The following is a 15,983-nucleotide window of genomic DNA, read 5'->3' on the forward strand; positions in this document are numbered from 1 at the left end:
GCGGGGGCGCCGGGGTGGAGCGGACGCTCGGCGGAGGGCTGTCCCAGGAGCTGCGGAGAGGGCGGGTCTGCGGCGGCGCCCGGGGGGCTGTCTGGACGCCGCGGCGGCGAAGTCCCGCTCGCTGAACCCGCCATCTCTCTCTTCTCTTGCAGTCCTGCATCAGTCACCTTCTCCTGACCTGGGCAGTCGCCATGGCACAGGTAAGACCGTGCGCCCCCGTGCAGCGCTCGGATTTACGAACTTTGTAAACTGTTCAGGAGTTCTAGAATTTGTTGGAAAGCCAGAAGAGTTTAGGAGTAAACTGAATCTGTCTTCGGGAATTTCTTACACTTTCTGTTTCCCCTTTGTTCCCCTTCCTAGGGAGCGCCCGCCCGAACCTGCTCCCACCTGGCGCTGCAGCGCAGCCGCCGGTGACGTGGCCGGATTTGGGGGGCGCTCCCTCTTCGTGAGTGAATGTGTAAAAGGGAGCCTTCCTAAAAATCCAGAGAGTGGCTGAAATTAGAACCAGAGCAAGTACAACTCCTTGTGGTCATGTGAAGCGAACGCATTTCTTTTTTTCTTTTCTTCGCTTTATTTATTTATTTCGCCAAGTTTCCTGTATTTGAATACTATGAGTGGGCGTTGGCTTTTTCCAGTAGAGTTGTAGTGGAGCTTTTTCCAGTCGCTCAACCCAATTTAACTAAAAGGAACATTTCGTCGTTGGCACAGATTTTTTTTTCCCCCCCAAGCAAAAAGATTAAACCGAAGAGCTGCTTTTCCTAAGTAACGAACTCGCGGAACGAGTTATGAATTGAATCTGCCTTGGGACTGTTTCAGAATTTGATTACCTAATAACGGCTTTCTTTGCTGTTCTTAACATTTATCAAAAATGTAGGGAAGAGAAAATCATTTAATTTATATAGCACTCTTTAAAAATTGACTGTGTTGTACAATCTTTTGTGAATAAAATATCGGTGCTTACGACAGCTCCACCCCGAAACTAATTTTACAAGATCTCATCGATCTAACTGGCTTGTCAGAGTCCAGAAACTTTTTTTAAACAAGTGGTTCAACTCAAACAATGCCCTCTTTCATGTATAGTTCACTTAAAAAAAAATCAGATTGACTTATCAAAATTGAATAAGGTTTCATGATCCTTTCTAAGACAAGATGGGAGGATTAAGAGGAGTTGGTAATTTTATTAAATTTATACAGTACTTCCATTCTTACTTCCTCTTTTGCACTTAAGAAGTGTTACAAAAAACCAGGTCTCATATTACTTCAAGTGGAAACTTCGGTTTAGATTCTTCAACATATAAAAGGATACTTTTATATGGAATTAACTTTGCTGAGCATTATTTTTCCAATCTTGATATGCTGGTGTGGTGATGTAAATGATGATTTCGCAAGCATTAAAGAATAATTCTCTTTATCCTAGCTCTTTTGGCTGTTTCTCTTTTGTAAATTTACCCAGTGATTTCTGAAGTTTTTCAGTCAGTTCCTTTAATTATGTAGACTCTACCCAAGATAGCGTAAGTGAACACATTTCCCCAAATGTGGACATTGATAATTTCAAAGGATGAAAATAGTGTAAAAGCCCTTATATATACAAAACCTGGGAGAATGGTGGCTTGTATTATAGAATTTTGTACATGACCGCTATTACAATATAACCAGGACTGTTTTCTATCCAAGCCACAGTTTTTAGTTATCATAAAAGTTACAAGTACTATTAAGAAAGATAGTGTTGAATTTTACACTAGCTTTGTTATTAGTTATCCTTGGAAACCATGGAAGTAAAACATTTTGTTAAATATTTAATATTAAGGTGAAGTTTTGTTGGCTTTATACTTACATTTGATGGTGTGCAGAATGCCTACATTATGGAATTGCACTTTTACTGTCTAAAATTTCCTTTGGACCCCAGTGTAAGCTGAAGTACTTCAGTGTTGGGTTTCAAACAGTTTCCATGGTAGTACCTTTTGTTGACGTGCGGTATGGGCTTCCACTCTCTGGCCATCTGTAGAGTAATGGCATCATGGCTGAGTCTTAGGGGTGCACGTTCTGGCAATTTAAAATATGTTGTTAAATATTAATGTCTTTTATTTAATGAAAAGTGAAAATATAGCCTTCCACAAAAGTGATTCTTCATGTTTATGAGCTACATCTTCCATACCAGTGGTTTTCTCTTCTTACTTAACATTGGGACCACCCTGCAGATAACAGTTTGCAGATATCCAGGAATCAATTATCGCATATGTAGATCACGGGCACGACTGTCTTATTACAAATTTGATTGATCTTTGACAGATACATTGGAGTTTCTTTTTTTATGTAAACAAATATTATTATATTTTACACTCTTATGAATATTTATATTAATATATTTATAAGTAAATTATACATTATATTGTAATGAATGTACTTCATGTCAATGCTGCTCTTTTTTAAAATTTTTTTAAATTTATTTTTTGGCTGCGTTGAGTCTTCGTTGCTGTGCACTGCACTTTCTTTGGTTGCAGCGAGCTGGGGCTACTCTTCATTGCGGTGCGTGGGCTCTAGGCATGCGGGCTTCAGTAGTTGTGGCATGTGGGCTCAGTAGTTGTGGCTCGCGGGCTCTAGAGCACAGGCTCAGTAGTTGTGGCGCACGGACTTAGTTGCTCTGCGGCATGTGGGATCTTCCCGGACCAGGGATCGAACTGTGTGCTCTGCATTGGCAGGCAGATTCTTAACCTGCCTGGCAATACTGGGCAAATATTGGGAACAACATAAAAAGTGACTTATCATGTTAGGTAAATACATTCAGAGTTGGAGGCATTTGTTGGGTACCACTACTTGAGCTCTGCCCTTCTTCTGGTCCTAATTCTTATCCATTAGTATTGAAATATGTGGGATTCAACCAGTTAACGGTTATTTGGAGAGAAATAGTCTAACCTGAGGCTTCCCAGTTTTTCTCAAAGAGAGCACCCTGGTTAACTCTATCTTCTCCATGACATACAAGAATATAAATTACAGATATACCTGCATGTAAACAGTCCCTGGACAGTACTTTTTTTTACAGGTTTGAAACTATTCATTTGAATGGTTTTATATTTATCTGGTTTGAAACCACAGCATCCATGTTATTTTAGCATAAAAGGCTAAATGAGTAATAAATTATTATGATTATTGGATCAGTAACAAAATCTACTATGTTAAATTTGGGTACAAGCTAGTTGAATATATTTACTAAGGAATAGCCAAAGAGCTGTTAAAATTGCCTGAGTTATCTATATATAGTAAATATTTTTGAATCCCTTCATCTTTTTTCTCTCAACAATCAACTTCTGTTTATGTAAGTGTGAATTTTTCATTAGGTTTTAGGGTCATTTCTTTAATCTGACTTACAGTATTTTGGGTTGGATTTCTTAAATAGGCTTCTGACCTATTTCTCTCCTATAGCTTTACTTGCTTACACAGGTTTGTTTTTTTTTAAATCTAAGTATTTAGCTACAGCCAAATTATTTCATAGATATTCTAATTTATTTAAGTATTTGAAAGTACATTGTGTAGTTCTGTGTTCTTTGGTTTGAAAAAATCAAGAGTTGGCTATATTTCATAGACAAATGATCCATTTAATACATTTTAATTCAATTTAAGGCTTTTATGTCTTTAATTTTCTTTAGGATAATGAAACTTTAAAAAATTACATTTTGGGCAGTCTGAACCTCGTTTAATTTATAGTGTTGTTTACAAAGATTTAATGTATTCAGGGCATCAGGAATGTCATGAAGCAAAAGCAGGGTACATAATTTTTGACTAGAAACTTCATGAACATCATAGCTATCAGCCTGATACATATTTAAACTGTACAAAATTTGAAGAGAAATTTTTTTGGTTGGCTTGAAATCACTGCACTATGATCATTTACAAGGGCCCTGAGCAAGCAGGATCAATATAAATAAGGAAATTTGAGATGAGGTTCATTCCAGAGGAGTTGACTGGAGGTTGAGACAACTAAAGATTTGAAGCTAACTTATTTCTTCCCTTTGTCTAGGACCAGCCAAGTTCATTAGATTTCTGTCTCTCATTTAGATGCAAAAGGAAGTAAAGTTGTGAATCGATGCACACTCTTCTCTAATATGGGAAATCTGTAAACTTGATTGTTTTCTGAAGCATCGATGTGAATGAATTGGTTAGTGAAATAGCTTTTCACGTGCTATGTGCAAAATGGCCAATTCAACAACTAGGTAAAATAGCCCCTTTGGAGGTTAATACATTTGCCCGCTTTACCGACTCAAAGGTATCACCATTATTCACGGACAGTTAAACTTTCCACTTTATTAGTATTTGCCAAGGGAAGGCATTCTTATACTAGCAGGGAGGTAGCCATAGGAGCATTAAAGAAACACAACAAAAATCTAAATAATGTTGACAAAACCTTTATTAAGTTACTAAAAACTTTTCTACCACTGTGCACATAATGTATAAACTATTTTATAGTGATGCTTTTTTTCCTTACATCTGACTTTGAGAGGTCAGAGGTAGTTGGATGATTAGACAAAATGGAAAGAAGCAAAAATAAGGAGGATGAAAGGGAAAGGAAGTTATGTGAAAGTTAGCAAAAGTTATAGACCAGTTTGAATTTGAGGCTTTGAACTATAATTTTCACCTCTTTTGATGGGATTGAGCAACAGTGAAGATTAGGACTTGAGATCTTATTTCTGACGCCTCATGGTATGTGTTTGTGCCCCTCGGTCCTCTTGGAGGTTCTAGTTTTTTCTGATATTTAATTTACTTTGCATCTCAAATCACAATCGTGTTTCCCTGGCTTTTTCCTCCTTTCTTGCTCATCTCATTTCTTTCCTAGTACAGTGATTTTCAATTTTTTTTTTCTTTGCTGATCAGTGGGACCCATCATCAAAGGAAATATTAATGGGCCTGTTCTGTATTGTGTCCGTCAGATAAGACCTGAACTGCTCTGCCTGGAGAAGGAAGGCAGAACTCTGCCCTTGGCCTCCCCACCCAGCCCTTTCTTGGGGGAGGGGGGGAAAGACTTTGCGAAACCTGAGCCTCAGAAGAACCGTAGGTAAAAACCATTGTACAATGGCCATCATCAAAAAATCTAGAAACAATAAATGCTGGAGAGGGTGTGGAGAAAGGAGAACCCTCTTGCACTGCTGGTGGGAATGTGAATTGGTACAGCCACTATGGAGAACAGTATGGAGGTTCCTTAAAAAATTACAAATAGAACTACCATATGACCCAGCAATCCCACTACTGGGCATATACCCTGAGAAAACCATAATTCAAAAAGAGTCATGTACCACAATGTTCATTGCAGCTCTATTTACAATAGCCAGGAGATGGAAACAACCTAAGTGTCCATCGACAGATGAATGGATAAAGAAGATGTGGCACATATATACAATGGAATATTACTCAGCCATAAAAAGAAACAAAATTGAGTTATTTGTAGTGAGGTGGATGGGCCTAGAGTCTGTCATACAGAGTGAAGTCAGTCAGAAAGAGAAAGACAAATACCGTACGCTAACACATATATATGGAATCTAAGGAAAAAAAAATGTCATGAAGTACCTAGGGGTAAGACGGGAATAAAGACGCAGACCCACTAGAGAATGGACTTGAGGATATGGGGAGGGGGAAGGGTAAGCTGGGACAAAGTGAGAGAGTGGCATGGACATATATACACTACCAAACATAAAATAGATAGCTAGTGGGAAGCAGCCGCATAGCACAGGGAGATCAGCTCGGTGCTTTGTGACCACCTACAGGGGTGGGATAGGGAGGGTGGGAGGGAGGGAGACACAAGAGGGAGGAGATATGGGGATATATGTATATGTATAGCTGACTCACTTTGTTATAAAGCAGAAACTAACACACCATTGTGAAGCAATTATACTCCAATAAAGATGTAAAAAAAATAACAATAATAAACGCTTTACATGTTAATATTAAAAAAAAAACAAACCATTGTACAGCTGCTCAGCTGTAGTGTTTTGCTTAATGATTTCTGGCTCTTAGTTAGTAGTATGTGGAATGGTGGGTAGCTGTTTAGGTGTTGATTTTATTGAACTGGATGACAAATTTAAAGATGGTTTATTTCCTCTCTTAAAATGTTCCAGACCAGGTGATGTTTTCTCATCTTTAAATTTGAAGTGTTATTTCTGTATTATTTTCCTGTGCATTTAAATTCTGTGTCTAGAAAAGCAGCTCTTCACTTGTGTTTTGGTTTAATTTTATTCGTTTTATTTTGGCATAACTAGTCTTTGCAGGCAAAGAACTTTTTCATTTAAAGCAAACAAGTGAAAAAAGCCAACAAAATTATAGAGCCAAAAGAATGGATAATTTTGAAGTTGAGAGTTAACAGACCGAATTATATGTTTTGGCCACGTACTGTCTGAGCATATATAATAATTCCCTTGGTACGGCTCTGGTGGCAGAGGATTGAGGTAAATGAGGGTGAACTGAGGCTGGGTGAAGGGAACAGTAGCTACTTACGGTTGGAATTCATCTGGGGAAGGTGTACTTGTTGAACACCTTGAGGCCAGTGGCAAAGATGGGAAGCAGGGGAAGCCCTCTCTGTGAGTCATGTAGAGTCCCATTTGCCCAGTGTAGATGGTTTTGAGTGGGTGGGGATGGAGCTTGGACAGGATGTCCAAACAAGGGTTCGCTCTGTGTGAGTCATGTCCTGCGATTCACATCTGCTCCCTTACTACCGCTACATGGCTTTGCTAGCTTTCACAATGACTGATCAAATGGAAATGTAGCAAGAATGTTTCCCAATCTTTAGAAAGCTCTCAAAAATACAATCAGCAGTTATGTCTTCTTCACAGTAACTGAGACTCAAGGATACTTCTCTTCTTTCCATTGTTCACCTCATTTCCTTCAGGCTCAGGGGTCAGATGTCTCTTCTCTTTAAGGCAAATTCCTCCTGTCTTCTCTGTTCTTAACCTTTTCGCTGTTTCTCTATCTACTAGAAACTTCTTCAGAGCCTAAAAGCTGCAAAATATTTTTAAAGTGTGTGTTTTCTTTTACGTATTTAAAAAAAAAAAGCCTGTTTGTAAAATGGGAGTTCACAGAGATGCTCTGCCTCTCAATTCACTCTTTAGTGTCCTCCAATCAGGCTTTTACCGCCACCAAAGACCTCCTAGTTGCCAAATCCAGTGGACCCTTTTCCATCTTCCCGCTTACTTGATTGCCCTATGGTTCGGGCACTGCCTGTTCTTCCTTTCCTTGGAATACTTTTCTCCTTTGTCTTCCATTCCATCACCTTCTTTGGATTTTCTTTTTGCCTTTGGGAGGCTGTGTAGAGCCCACAGTTAAGAGCCCACAGTCCCATGGCCTGTGTTCAGGTGCCGGCTCTGCTACTTGCTTGGGTTACCTGGGTGATTCGCCAAACCTTTCTAAGCCAGTGTGTTTCTTTATCTGGAAAATGGGGTTTCACTGAGGTGGTCCATGTGAAGCTCTGAGCTCATTGCCGCCCTTAGCTGATATTAGCTGCCATTCCAATTGTAGGTGACCTTCCCTCCTCCAGCTCTTCTTTCCATTCCATTAATATTGCCTTTCGTGAAGCCTCCTCCCACAGCTCTAGTTATCACTTATGTGCCCCAGTAACTGACAAGCCTGCTTCTCTTTCAGTATGTGGAGAAGTGCAAAACCAGCCACCCTGTTCCTTATCCAAAAAATGAATCATCCTCAGTGGTTTCCTTCTGCCTTGGCCCTGTTCCTGTCTGCCTTTTCCTTTCCATTTCCACTGCTCCTGACTTAGATCAGGTCCTTTTTATCCTTCTTATGTTTAGTAGTTTTTAAAACAGTCTTTCTGACTCCACACGTGCACAGTTCTGTCCTTTTGTCTCCACTGCTGCCCTAGTGATATTACTGTGCAGAGTCGACCTTGTTCCTTGCCTGCTTGCTTAAACGCCCTCCAAGGGCTTCCTTTGCCAGCGGGGTGAAGGCTGCTCTTCTCAGCCTGGCTTCCAGCTGTCCTCGCTCCCCACTGTGACCTTTCCCTTGTTTTTCTATCCAATCTTACTGCTTGCTCTAGTCTGTTGAAATACTTAACCCTTTGTCCAAAGCACCACATTGTTTCCTTCTTCCATGTTTTTAATCCGTACTGAAATCGCTGCCTGCCCTTTTCTACTTTGCTGAGCCAGCCTGGCAAAATTACAGGCAACTTTCAAGACATTTTGGGGAAGTTTCTCTGATTTCTTTTCTTTCCACTCCTCCTGTCTCAGTCCCTCCTTTATGTGCTCATATTACCCTGAGGAAACCTCTGTGTGTATATACTCTACTGCGCTTGATTACTTACATGCCTATCATTTTCTCCTGACTTAAGAGATCTTGACTTTTTCCTAGTGATTAGTACAATACTTGGCAGTGGAAGGCATTCAGAAAATGGCTGTTGAGTGAATAGATAAGCAGACAGGTGAGCTAAGTCATTCAAGTTCTCACAGTGAGAGAACCCATGGTATTTGTTCATGTTTATGATGATACTGATGGTGTCTTCCTCATCAATCTGAAGTGGTCTTACTAAACAGAGAGGAACTGCAGTTTGCCTTGAGAGAAATAACTTTCCTAACCCATACCAATTTTGAAGGGCCATCTCCTCAAATCTTACCAGTTTCTCTCCCAACCTATTGCTCCTTTTAATTATGTTGAGCCATTTGAAGCTGCCGGTATTCAACCATTCACTTTCCTATGGTCAAGCTATAGAACAAATGGCAGGGAGTTTATTGGCCCTTATTGCATCTGTGCTTTTTAGATAGGGTGGAAATGGAGACTAGCCTGGCTTTGGGTGGATTTCTCAAAGGGTTCTGAACCCACTTCTAATGTGGGGTGTGGTTTCCACACACCAACAAGCAGTTCTCCTATACCAGATGGGTGTCTTGCTATTCAACTCAGTTCTGCCATTGTCTGCTGCAGATAGCATCAGCTCAGCCCACAGGCTGAGGGCTCAGTTCTGCAAGACCACCCCTCTTCATACTCCCACCCCCATTTCAGACGCCAGTTGCAAGGCCAGATTGTCACCTCTGATTCTGACTGACTGGCTATAGATCGGAGTTTCCAGTGACCCCATCATTGGCTCACAGAACTCAGAGAAACATTTTACTTACTAGATCACTGGTTTATTATAAAAGGACACAACTCAGGATCAGCCAGATGGAAGAGATGCATAGGGCAAGGTGTGTGGGAAGGGGCAGGGAGCTTCGGGGCCCACTCCGAGTGAGCCACTGTCCCTACAACGCCATGTGTTCACCAGCCTGGAAGCTCTCCAAACCGTGTCCTTTTGGATTTTATGGAGGCTTCATTACATAGGCATGATTGATTAAATCATTGGCCATTGGTGATTGAACTCGATCTCCAGCCCCTCTCTCTTCCCTGAGGTGGGGTTGTGGGTGTGGGACTGAAAGTTCCAACCCTCTAATCACATGGTTGTTTCCCCTGGCAAGCAGCCCCCAAGCCCCCATCCTTAGATGCTTCCCAAAAGTCACCTCATTAACAGAGTCAGGTGTGATTGAAGGGGGTTTGCTATGAATATCAAGCTCTTATCATTATGAAATTTATCACTCTTATCATCTGGGAATTCCAAGGGTTTTAGGAGGTCTGTGCAGGAAATGGGGACAAAGACCAAATATATATGTTTCTTATTATAAATCACAGTATCGCATTTTCCCACTTAGTAGAATGAAGAGCTCTGGCTTAGTTTCATGACCTCCCCATGAGATAAGTGAGGCTTCCCTGCCCCTCCTTTTCCTACTTGGCCACAATCTTTTGTTTGGCTGTGGGCGTGTGGGGGGGGGTGGCTTGAGGGGATGAAAGCTGCTACCAGTCAACACTCTGGGGCTGGGAGATGAAACTGGGAAAAAACACCTCTTTTCTTGGATTGTATGCTTTTGGCCACATAATTACAACACTAAGGTTTTCCTGTAGGTTCTCTCAAGGCTGACTCTGTTCAGAGGAAAGAAGAGTCTTTCTTCTTTCCTTGAACAAGAGGAGACTATTGTTAAAGCAAAAATTATTCTCGTACTTGTTAAATGGTAAAGAAGACTTTCAAAACTACTGCAGTAAAGGTCATGCCTATTGCAATGGAAGAGAAGAGATTGGGTTCAAGTCCAAGTATAGCAAAGGCAGCTGGGAACTTACAACCAGTGAGCAGGATGAAGGGGGTCAGTGGATGGAAAGTTACTAAGAGGAGACATTAAGGGTAGAGGGATTCTTGCTGAACTGGCCTAATAGGATTCTTGCTTAAGGCAGCCCATGGATTTATACATCAAAGATGGAGGATGAGGAACTTGAACAGATATTAAGGTTTGCGGGATTCTCTGTAAACTGACTTTAGCAGGATTCGTGCTACAACTGGGCTTGGCAGGCTAGAGACCAGTCCTAGTCAAAAAGTGTGCTCTGAGGAGCCTGTCTGAAGTTTGGTCAAGGAGAGAGTCTGTCTCCTGGAGCCCTGAGTGCTACTTTTTCAGGAGGCGGAATGCAGTGCCACTGAAGAGAGGTCTCAGAGCTGACCTCTGGTGCTTTGTCCCATGCAAGTTCTTCCCCATGGATATGTCTCTCTGTTGTCTTTTTTTTTTTTTTTTTTTTTTAATGTGGTTGGTGTTAAGATACTGTAGGCAAATGCAGCAGTTGGATGTTAAGGTGGAAGAGAAATTTTTTTCCTTGTAGGTGATCGTGCTTCCTTGCATTCATAATAAAACAGAAGTGATCGTAAACCAGACAAGTCTTCTCAGTCCCCAACCCTTATAGCTGTTTATTTCTCAGTTTTGGATGGAACCTTGACAGGAGTTGTGAGGTACTTCAGGAACATTTATTGGTAAAAATAAATCCTGGGAGCCTCCCTTTATCATAAGATAAAAATTTATGGCTCAGTATTAATAAAGCTTTCTGATTCTAAAGATTTATTGATATTACAAACAGTTTTTGGAGGTATTAAAATATTTGGATGATTAAAAGTACTAGATATGATAACATAAAATAAGAACTCTTACAAACAGTATCTTCTAATATATCTTTAAAAGTTCTAAATTCAGAAGTTTGTATTCTTCTGGCACATGAACTACTGAAAATCTTTTCAGGTTTTGCCAGGTTATCTTAAAATCCCTAAATAAGTATAAGGAAACAGGACTAGATTTATTAAGAGCATTGCTTAGAGTTCAGTGCCTAGGGTAAGGCCTCAAGTTTTTTTTTTTTTTTTTAACATCTTTATTGGAGTATAATTGCTTTACAATGGTGTGTTAGTTTCTGCTTTATAACAAAGTGAGTCAGCTATACATATACATATATCCCCATATCTCCTCCCTCTTGCGTCTCCCTCCCTCCCATCCTCCCTATCCCACCCATGTAGGTGGTCACAAAGCACCGAGCTGATCTCCCTGTGCTATGCGGCTGCTTCCCACTAGATAGCTGTTTTACATTTGGTAGTGTATATATGTCCATGCCACTCTCTCACTTCGTCCCAGCTTACCCTTCCCCCTCTCTGTATCCTGAAGTCCATTCTCTAGTAGGTCTGCATCTTTATTCCCGTCTTGCCCCTTGGTTCTTCATGACCACTTTTTTTTTTTTTTTAAGATTCCATATATATGTGTTAGCATACCGTATTTGTTTTTCTCTTTCTGACTTACTTCACTCTGTATGACAGACTCTAGGTCCATCCACCTCACTACAAATAACTCAATTTTGTTTCTTTTTATGGCTGAGTAATATTCCATTGTATATATGTGCCACAAAAGGCCTCAAGTTTTAATGCAGGCTCAGCATGCTCCCAGATCAAAGTGGCGAGAGACTTAACGGGAATGAAGCCTGCAAGGAAGTGCCCTCCGTGAACCAGGAGGTGCTGGTGGAGCTTGATCACTGGGGCGATGCCTGAAGGAAGAGGGCCTTGGAAGCCAGCCTTCCCGCTAATGGTATCGCAGGTGGGCCAGGAGAGCTCGTGCACTGAATTGGTGCACTGCTAATCCACATTGTAATGGTCTGTTTCCCATTTCAGATGGGGTTATATTGATATATCTTATCAAATGATAAGTTTATGTAAAGTCTGAACATGAAACAGAGCAAGCAGCTTACTGTTTATGTTTATCGTAGTAGTCATGCTGTGAATAATATTGCTGTTTTCCCTGTGTCAGGCGCTCAGAGGCACTGTGACTGACTTCCCTGGATTTGATGAGCGGGCCGATGCAGAAACTCTTCGGAAGGCCATGAAAGGCCTGGGTAAATTCAGCCTTCTTTTTGTTCTAAAAAAAAATGTGACATTTGTTTTTCTGAACAAAAAAGTCATTGTTTTACAGTAAGATTAACTTTAGAATATTTTGAGCTGAACATATATAGAGAGAAACATTAAAGGAACAAAAAAAATGACTGACCACCCCTAGTATTTAGTCTCTAGAACCAAACAGGAGTTAAATTCAGCCTCTTTGTTTTTTTAGCTTTTCAGCTTTACCCATACGGTAGCTGACTGAGTAGATAAACAGGCATTCCTGAGGGTGATCAGCTGTGCAGCCTTTTGCTCTCAGTGTCCAATCAGATATCCGGTTCTATCAGTTTCTTACATCCCACTGTCTTCACTTTCTCAGCTTTCCTTTTTTGCAGTTTAAAAACCTCTCTTCTTGAGGACTTCCACATATAATTAATCCTCCTGTCCTCAGGCTCCTTCTGTACCAGTGTCCATGTGAAGGGATTCATCTTCCTCAAACTTGGCTCTGACCCCATCACTCTCCATTCTGAACATCTTGTGAGATTTCCTGTTGTAGCAGGATCGGGTGCAGGCTTTCTGGCCTTGTAAGGCCTTCCCTGGTATTCCAGCCCACCTTGTCGGTCTCAGCGCACATTACTGCCTGATGTGTCCTCTGATCCATCCATGCCAGGTGATCTGCTACTCAGGAAAGCTCTGTATTTTCCTACTGTTGAGCTTTTCCTGGATTCTAAAAGCCTGTCTTTCTTCCTTACATCACTGCCTGTCAAAATCTTTTCATCCTTCAAGACTGTTTTGGGTGGGTGTCACCTTCTCCATGAAGCTTTTCCCAAAACTGTCTTCCGCTGCCTTTCAGCTACGAGAACCTCCTCTGAACCCCATTTAACACCTGGACCTCTCCTGAGGCCCTTGTCACATTCTGCCTTACCTCACACAAAAAAATTTGTATTTTTTACCCTAAATTGTTCATAACTTGAAACCAAGGTCTATATCTTTTCTCCTTTCTCAACCCCCTGGAACACCCAAAACATCATGCCTTGTGAAGAGCTGTTATTTGAGTAATTATTTGTTGCAAGAAAAGCTAGGTGCACTCAGTTTTTAAAAAGTCAGGAGAATTTTTGCGTCTCCTTCACAATGTGTAGGGGTAGTACGTATTGTTGGAAACAATAACATTTTGATATTGTAAATTTTATAGTTTAATAAATTATTTAATAAAATATATTTTATGAGGCAAGGAATTAAAGTGACTGGGGAGCTGGTTACAAAGGTTATTGAGAGAGTGGGCATGTGGGAGCCTGGATGTAATGGTTGGAACATAATTGCAGGCACCGATGAGGAGAGCATCCTGACTCTGCTGACATCCCGCAGTAATGCTCAGCGCCAGGAGATCGCTATGGCTTTTAAAACTCTATTTGGCAGGGTAAGACTGTACTTCATCCCAAGGTGGAATGTGAGAGCAGCTTTCTCTTTTAAGACTAGTTTGAAATCTACTAATATTCTTTTGTAAATATCATTAATCTTATGATTCTGACTTTTCCTCCTTTTTTCTTTTCTAGTTTGTTTCTTAGTTATCAGCTGTTGGTTAAAATGCTCACTCAACTTATCCTCATATGATTGTTTTTCCTCACTTGACACTGTATAGGTGCTGAAAGATCCCAATGGGGATAACTGCCCTTCTTTCCTTCTGTGTTTCCCACTCAGGATTGTTGTATTATTTTCCAGGTGTAAACCTGTATTGCAATATGTTTTGCTCTGACACAGTCACAGTCTTGGTTCCTTTTGGAGTGATATTTTAATAAATGAGTTTTTAATTCATTGATTTAAATGTTCTTATTTGATTAACAATTCAAAGTAAAAATTAAATTTGTCACTAAATGAATTAGTACAGACATGAAAAACTTAAATGTAGTTTTATTCTGAAAATTTTTGTTCATTATTTCGAGAAACAAATGCAAAGAAAAAAAAAGCATGTATTTTAAACACAAATTCTAATTGCCTGTGTGCTGAAACTGAAATGGATGAGAAATACTGCTTTTATCTTTATAATTATGCAAGTTCCCCATAATAGCAGCTGTCCTGCAGTAGTCAGGGGCATAGTAATGAACATAATCTATTATGTATGTATTAGAATATTACTAGATATGGAGAGAAAAGAAAACATTGTTTTGTTTAGGTATGATAGGCCAAATTTTGTCCTTTGTAAAAATACATTATGATATTTTGGGGAAATTATTTTTTTGAGATAGACATGTTTCTCGGAAGAGTATTTTTAAAATATTTTAGGCTTATTTTAAAATATTTTAAGATAAATATTTTTTATAAAAAGCATTCATTTTTTAAAAACTCTGAGATTAAGAAAAACATCTTAAAAACAAGTACCTTGACACATGAGTGGCTTTGCTTTAGCTTAAGGTCAGATGTCAAAAGTACATTATTAAAAGCCACAGGGTGTTGTTTAGCTCATGTGTCTTCTACTTGGAGATAGCAATGTAAAGAATTCATTAGAGCAAAGGGCTATCGTTCATATTTAAGAACCTCCTTAAAATTTCTGCATGGTTAACCAATTTATATTTTCTGTGAGTTAGGACCTTCTGGATGACCTGAAATCAGAACTGACTGGAAAATTTGAAAAATTAATTGTGGCTCTGATGAAACCCTCTCGGCTTTACGATGCCTATGAACTGAAGCATGCTCTTAAGGTGAAAGGATGAATGCGAGGAATATTCCTGTCATGTGTATAATATTATTTTGTGTTGGTAATTACTATATGGTATTTTTATTTTTATTTATTTATTTTTATTTTATTTATTTTTTATTTTTTTGGAACATATAAATCATCACATCAGTCTATTACAGTCATTAACATGACAATTAGCTGTTTTAACAACTATTTCTTTTTTTTTAATTTTATTTAATTTTTTTTATACAGCAGGTTATGGTATTTTTATATTAAAACAAATTGAATTATTTCACTGAGGGTTTCTTGAAGGACAAAACTGCATAGGAGGCAATAAGAAAAGGAGAGAGGAAATGACAAGTGTGTCATTTAGTCTTTTTGTGTAGTTAACTCAGTAGTAGTGGGTTTTTAAAATTTTAGTGTATTTTACAGCCTTTTGTACTTTATTTTTATGCTTGTTTTCTAATTTTGAGATTTTTTTTTTTGTTTGTGTTTTTTTTTTTTGTTTTTTTTTTTGGCGGTACGCGGGCCTCTCACTGTTGTGGCCTCTCCCGTTGCGGAGCACAGGTTCCGGACGCGCAGGCTCAGCGGCCATGGCTCATGGGCCTAGCTGCTCTGCGGCATGTGGGATCTTCCTGGACCGGGGCACGAACCCGAGTCCCCTGCATCGGCAGGCGTACTCTCAACCACTGCGCCACCAGGGAAGCCCTGAGATATGTTTTTAAAATGTTACAGATTAGGTATTTTATCATTTAGTTTAGAAAGTTGCCTGATTAGGGAACCAATAATACTGTTAATCGTTTTAGCATAAAAGATGAAGCTTTGGAGAGAATTTTGAGATAAGAAAGATTTTCTAATACCCTTTCCTTTTTTCCTGTACTTCTAAATACTAAAATGAAGCAGCTGGTAAACTTGATATAATTTCATTGTAGCAAGTAACTAAATGTATATTCCCTTGTCTGGTGTTTGCAATGTTGTATAAATGTGATTACATTGAATCATTTGTTTAGACTTATGGGACAGGGAATAACTCAGTCACTAGTAGTTAGGTTTTGAATGGACAAACTGAAATTAACAACAAGGAGATGATGTAGCTCAGGTGGAGGGAGGAGAGGGTTTATCAAGTTAGGA

At 39.6% G+C, this 15,983-nt stretch overlaps 1 protein-coding gene across 1 annotated transcript in view; it reads left to right on the top strand.

Annotated features, from left to right (window-relative positions):
• ANXA5 (annexin A5) overlaps positions 1-15,983 on the top strand; it is a 29,934-nt gene that overhangs the window by 179 nt on the left and 13,772 nt on the right. The window contains exons 2-5 of the mRNA XM_030863951.3: positions 153-200; positions 12,111-12,195; positions 13,501-13,595; positions 14,761-14,874. Of these exons, the coding sequence (XP_030719811.1) occupies positions 192-200; positions 12,111-12,195; positions 13,501-13,595; positions 14,761-14,874 (303 nt within the window). The 5' untranslated portion in view covers positions 153-191. The remainder of the gene's footprint in view (positions 1-152; positions 201-12,110; positions 12,196-13,500; positions 13,596-14,760; positions 14,875-15,983) is intronic.

Source organism: Globicephala melas, chromosome 5 (assembly GCF_963455315.2).
Source record: "Globicephala melas chromosome 5, mGloMel1.2, whole genome shotgun sequence".
In the NCBI taxonomy this organism is placed as follows: Eukaryota; Metazoa; Chordata; class Mammalia; order Artiodactyla; family Delphinidae; genus Globicephala; species Globicephala melas.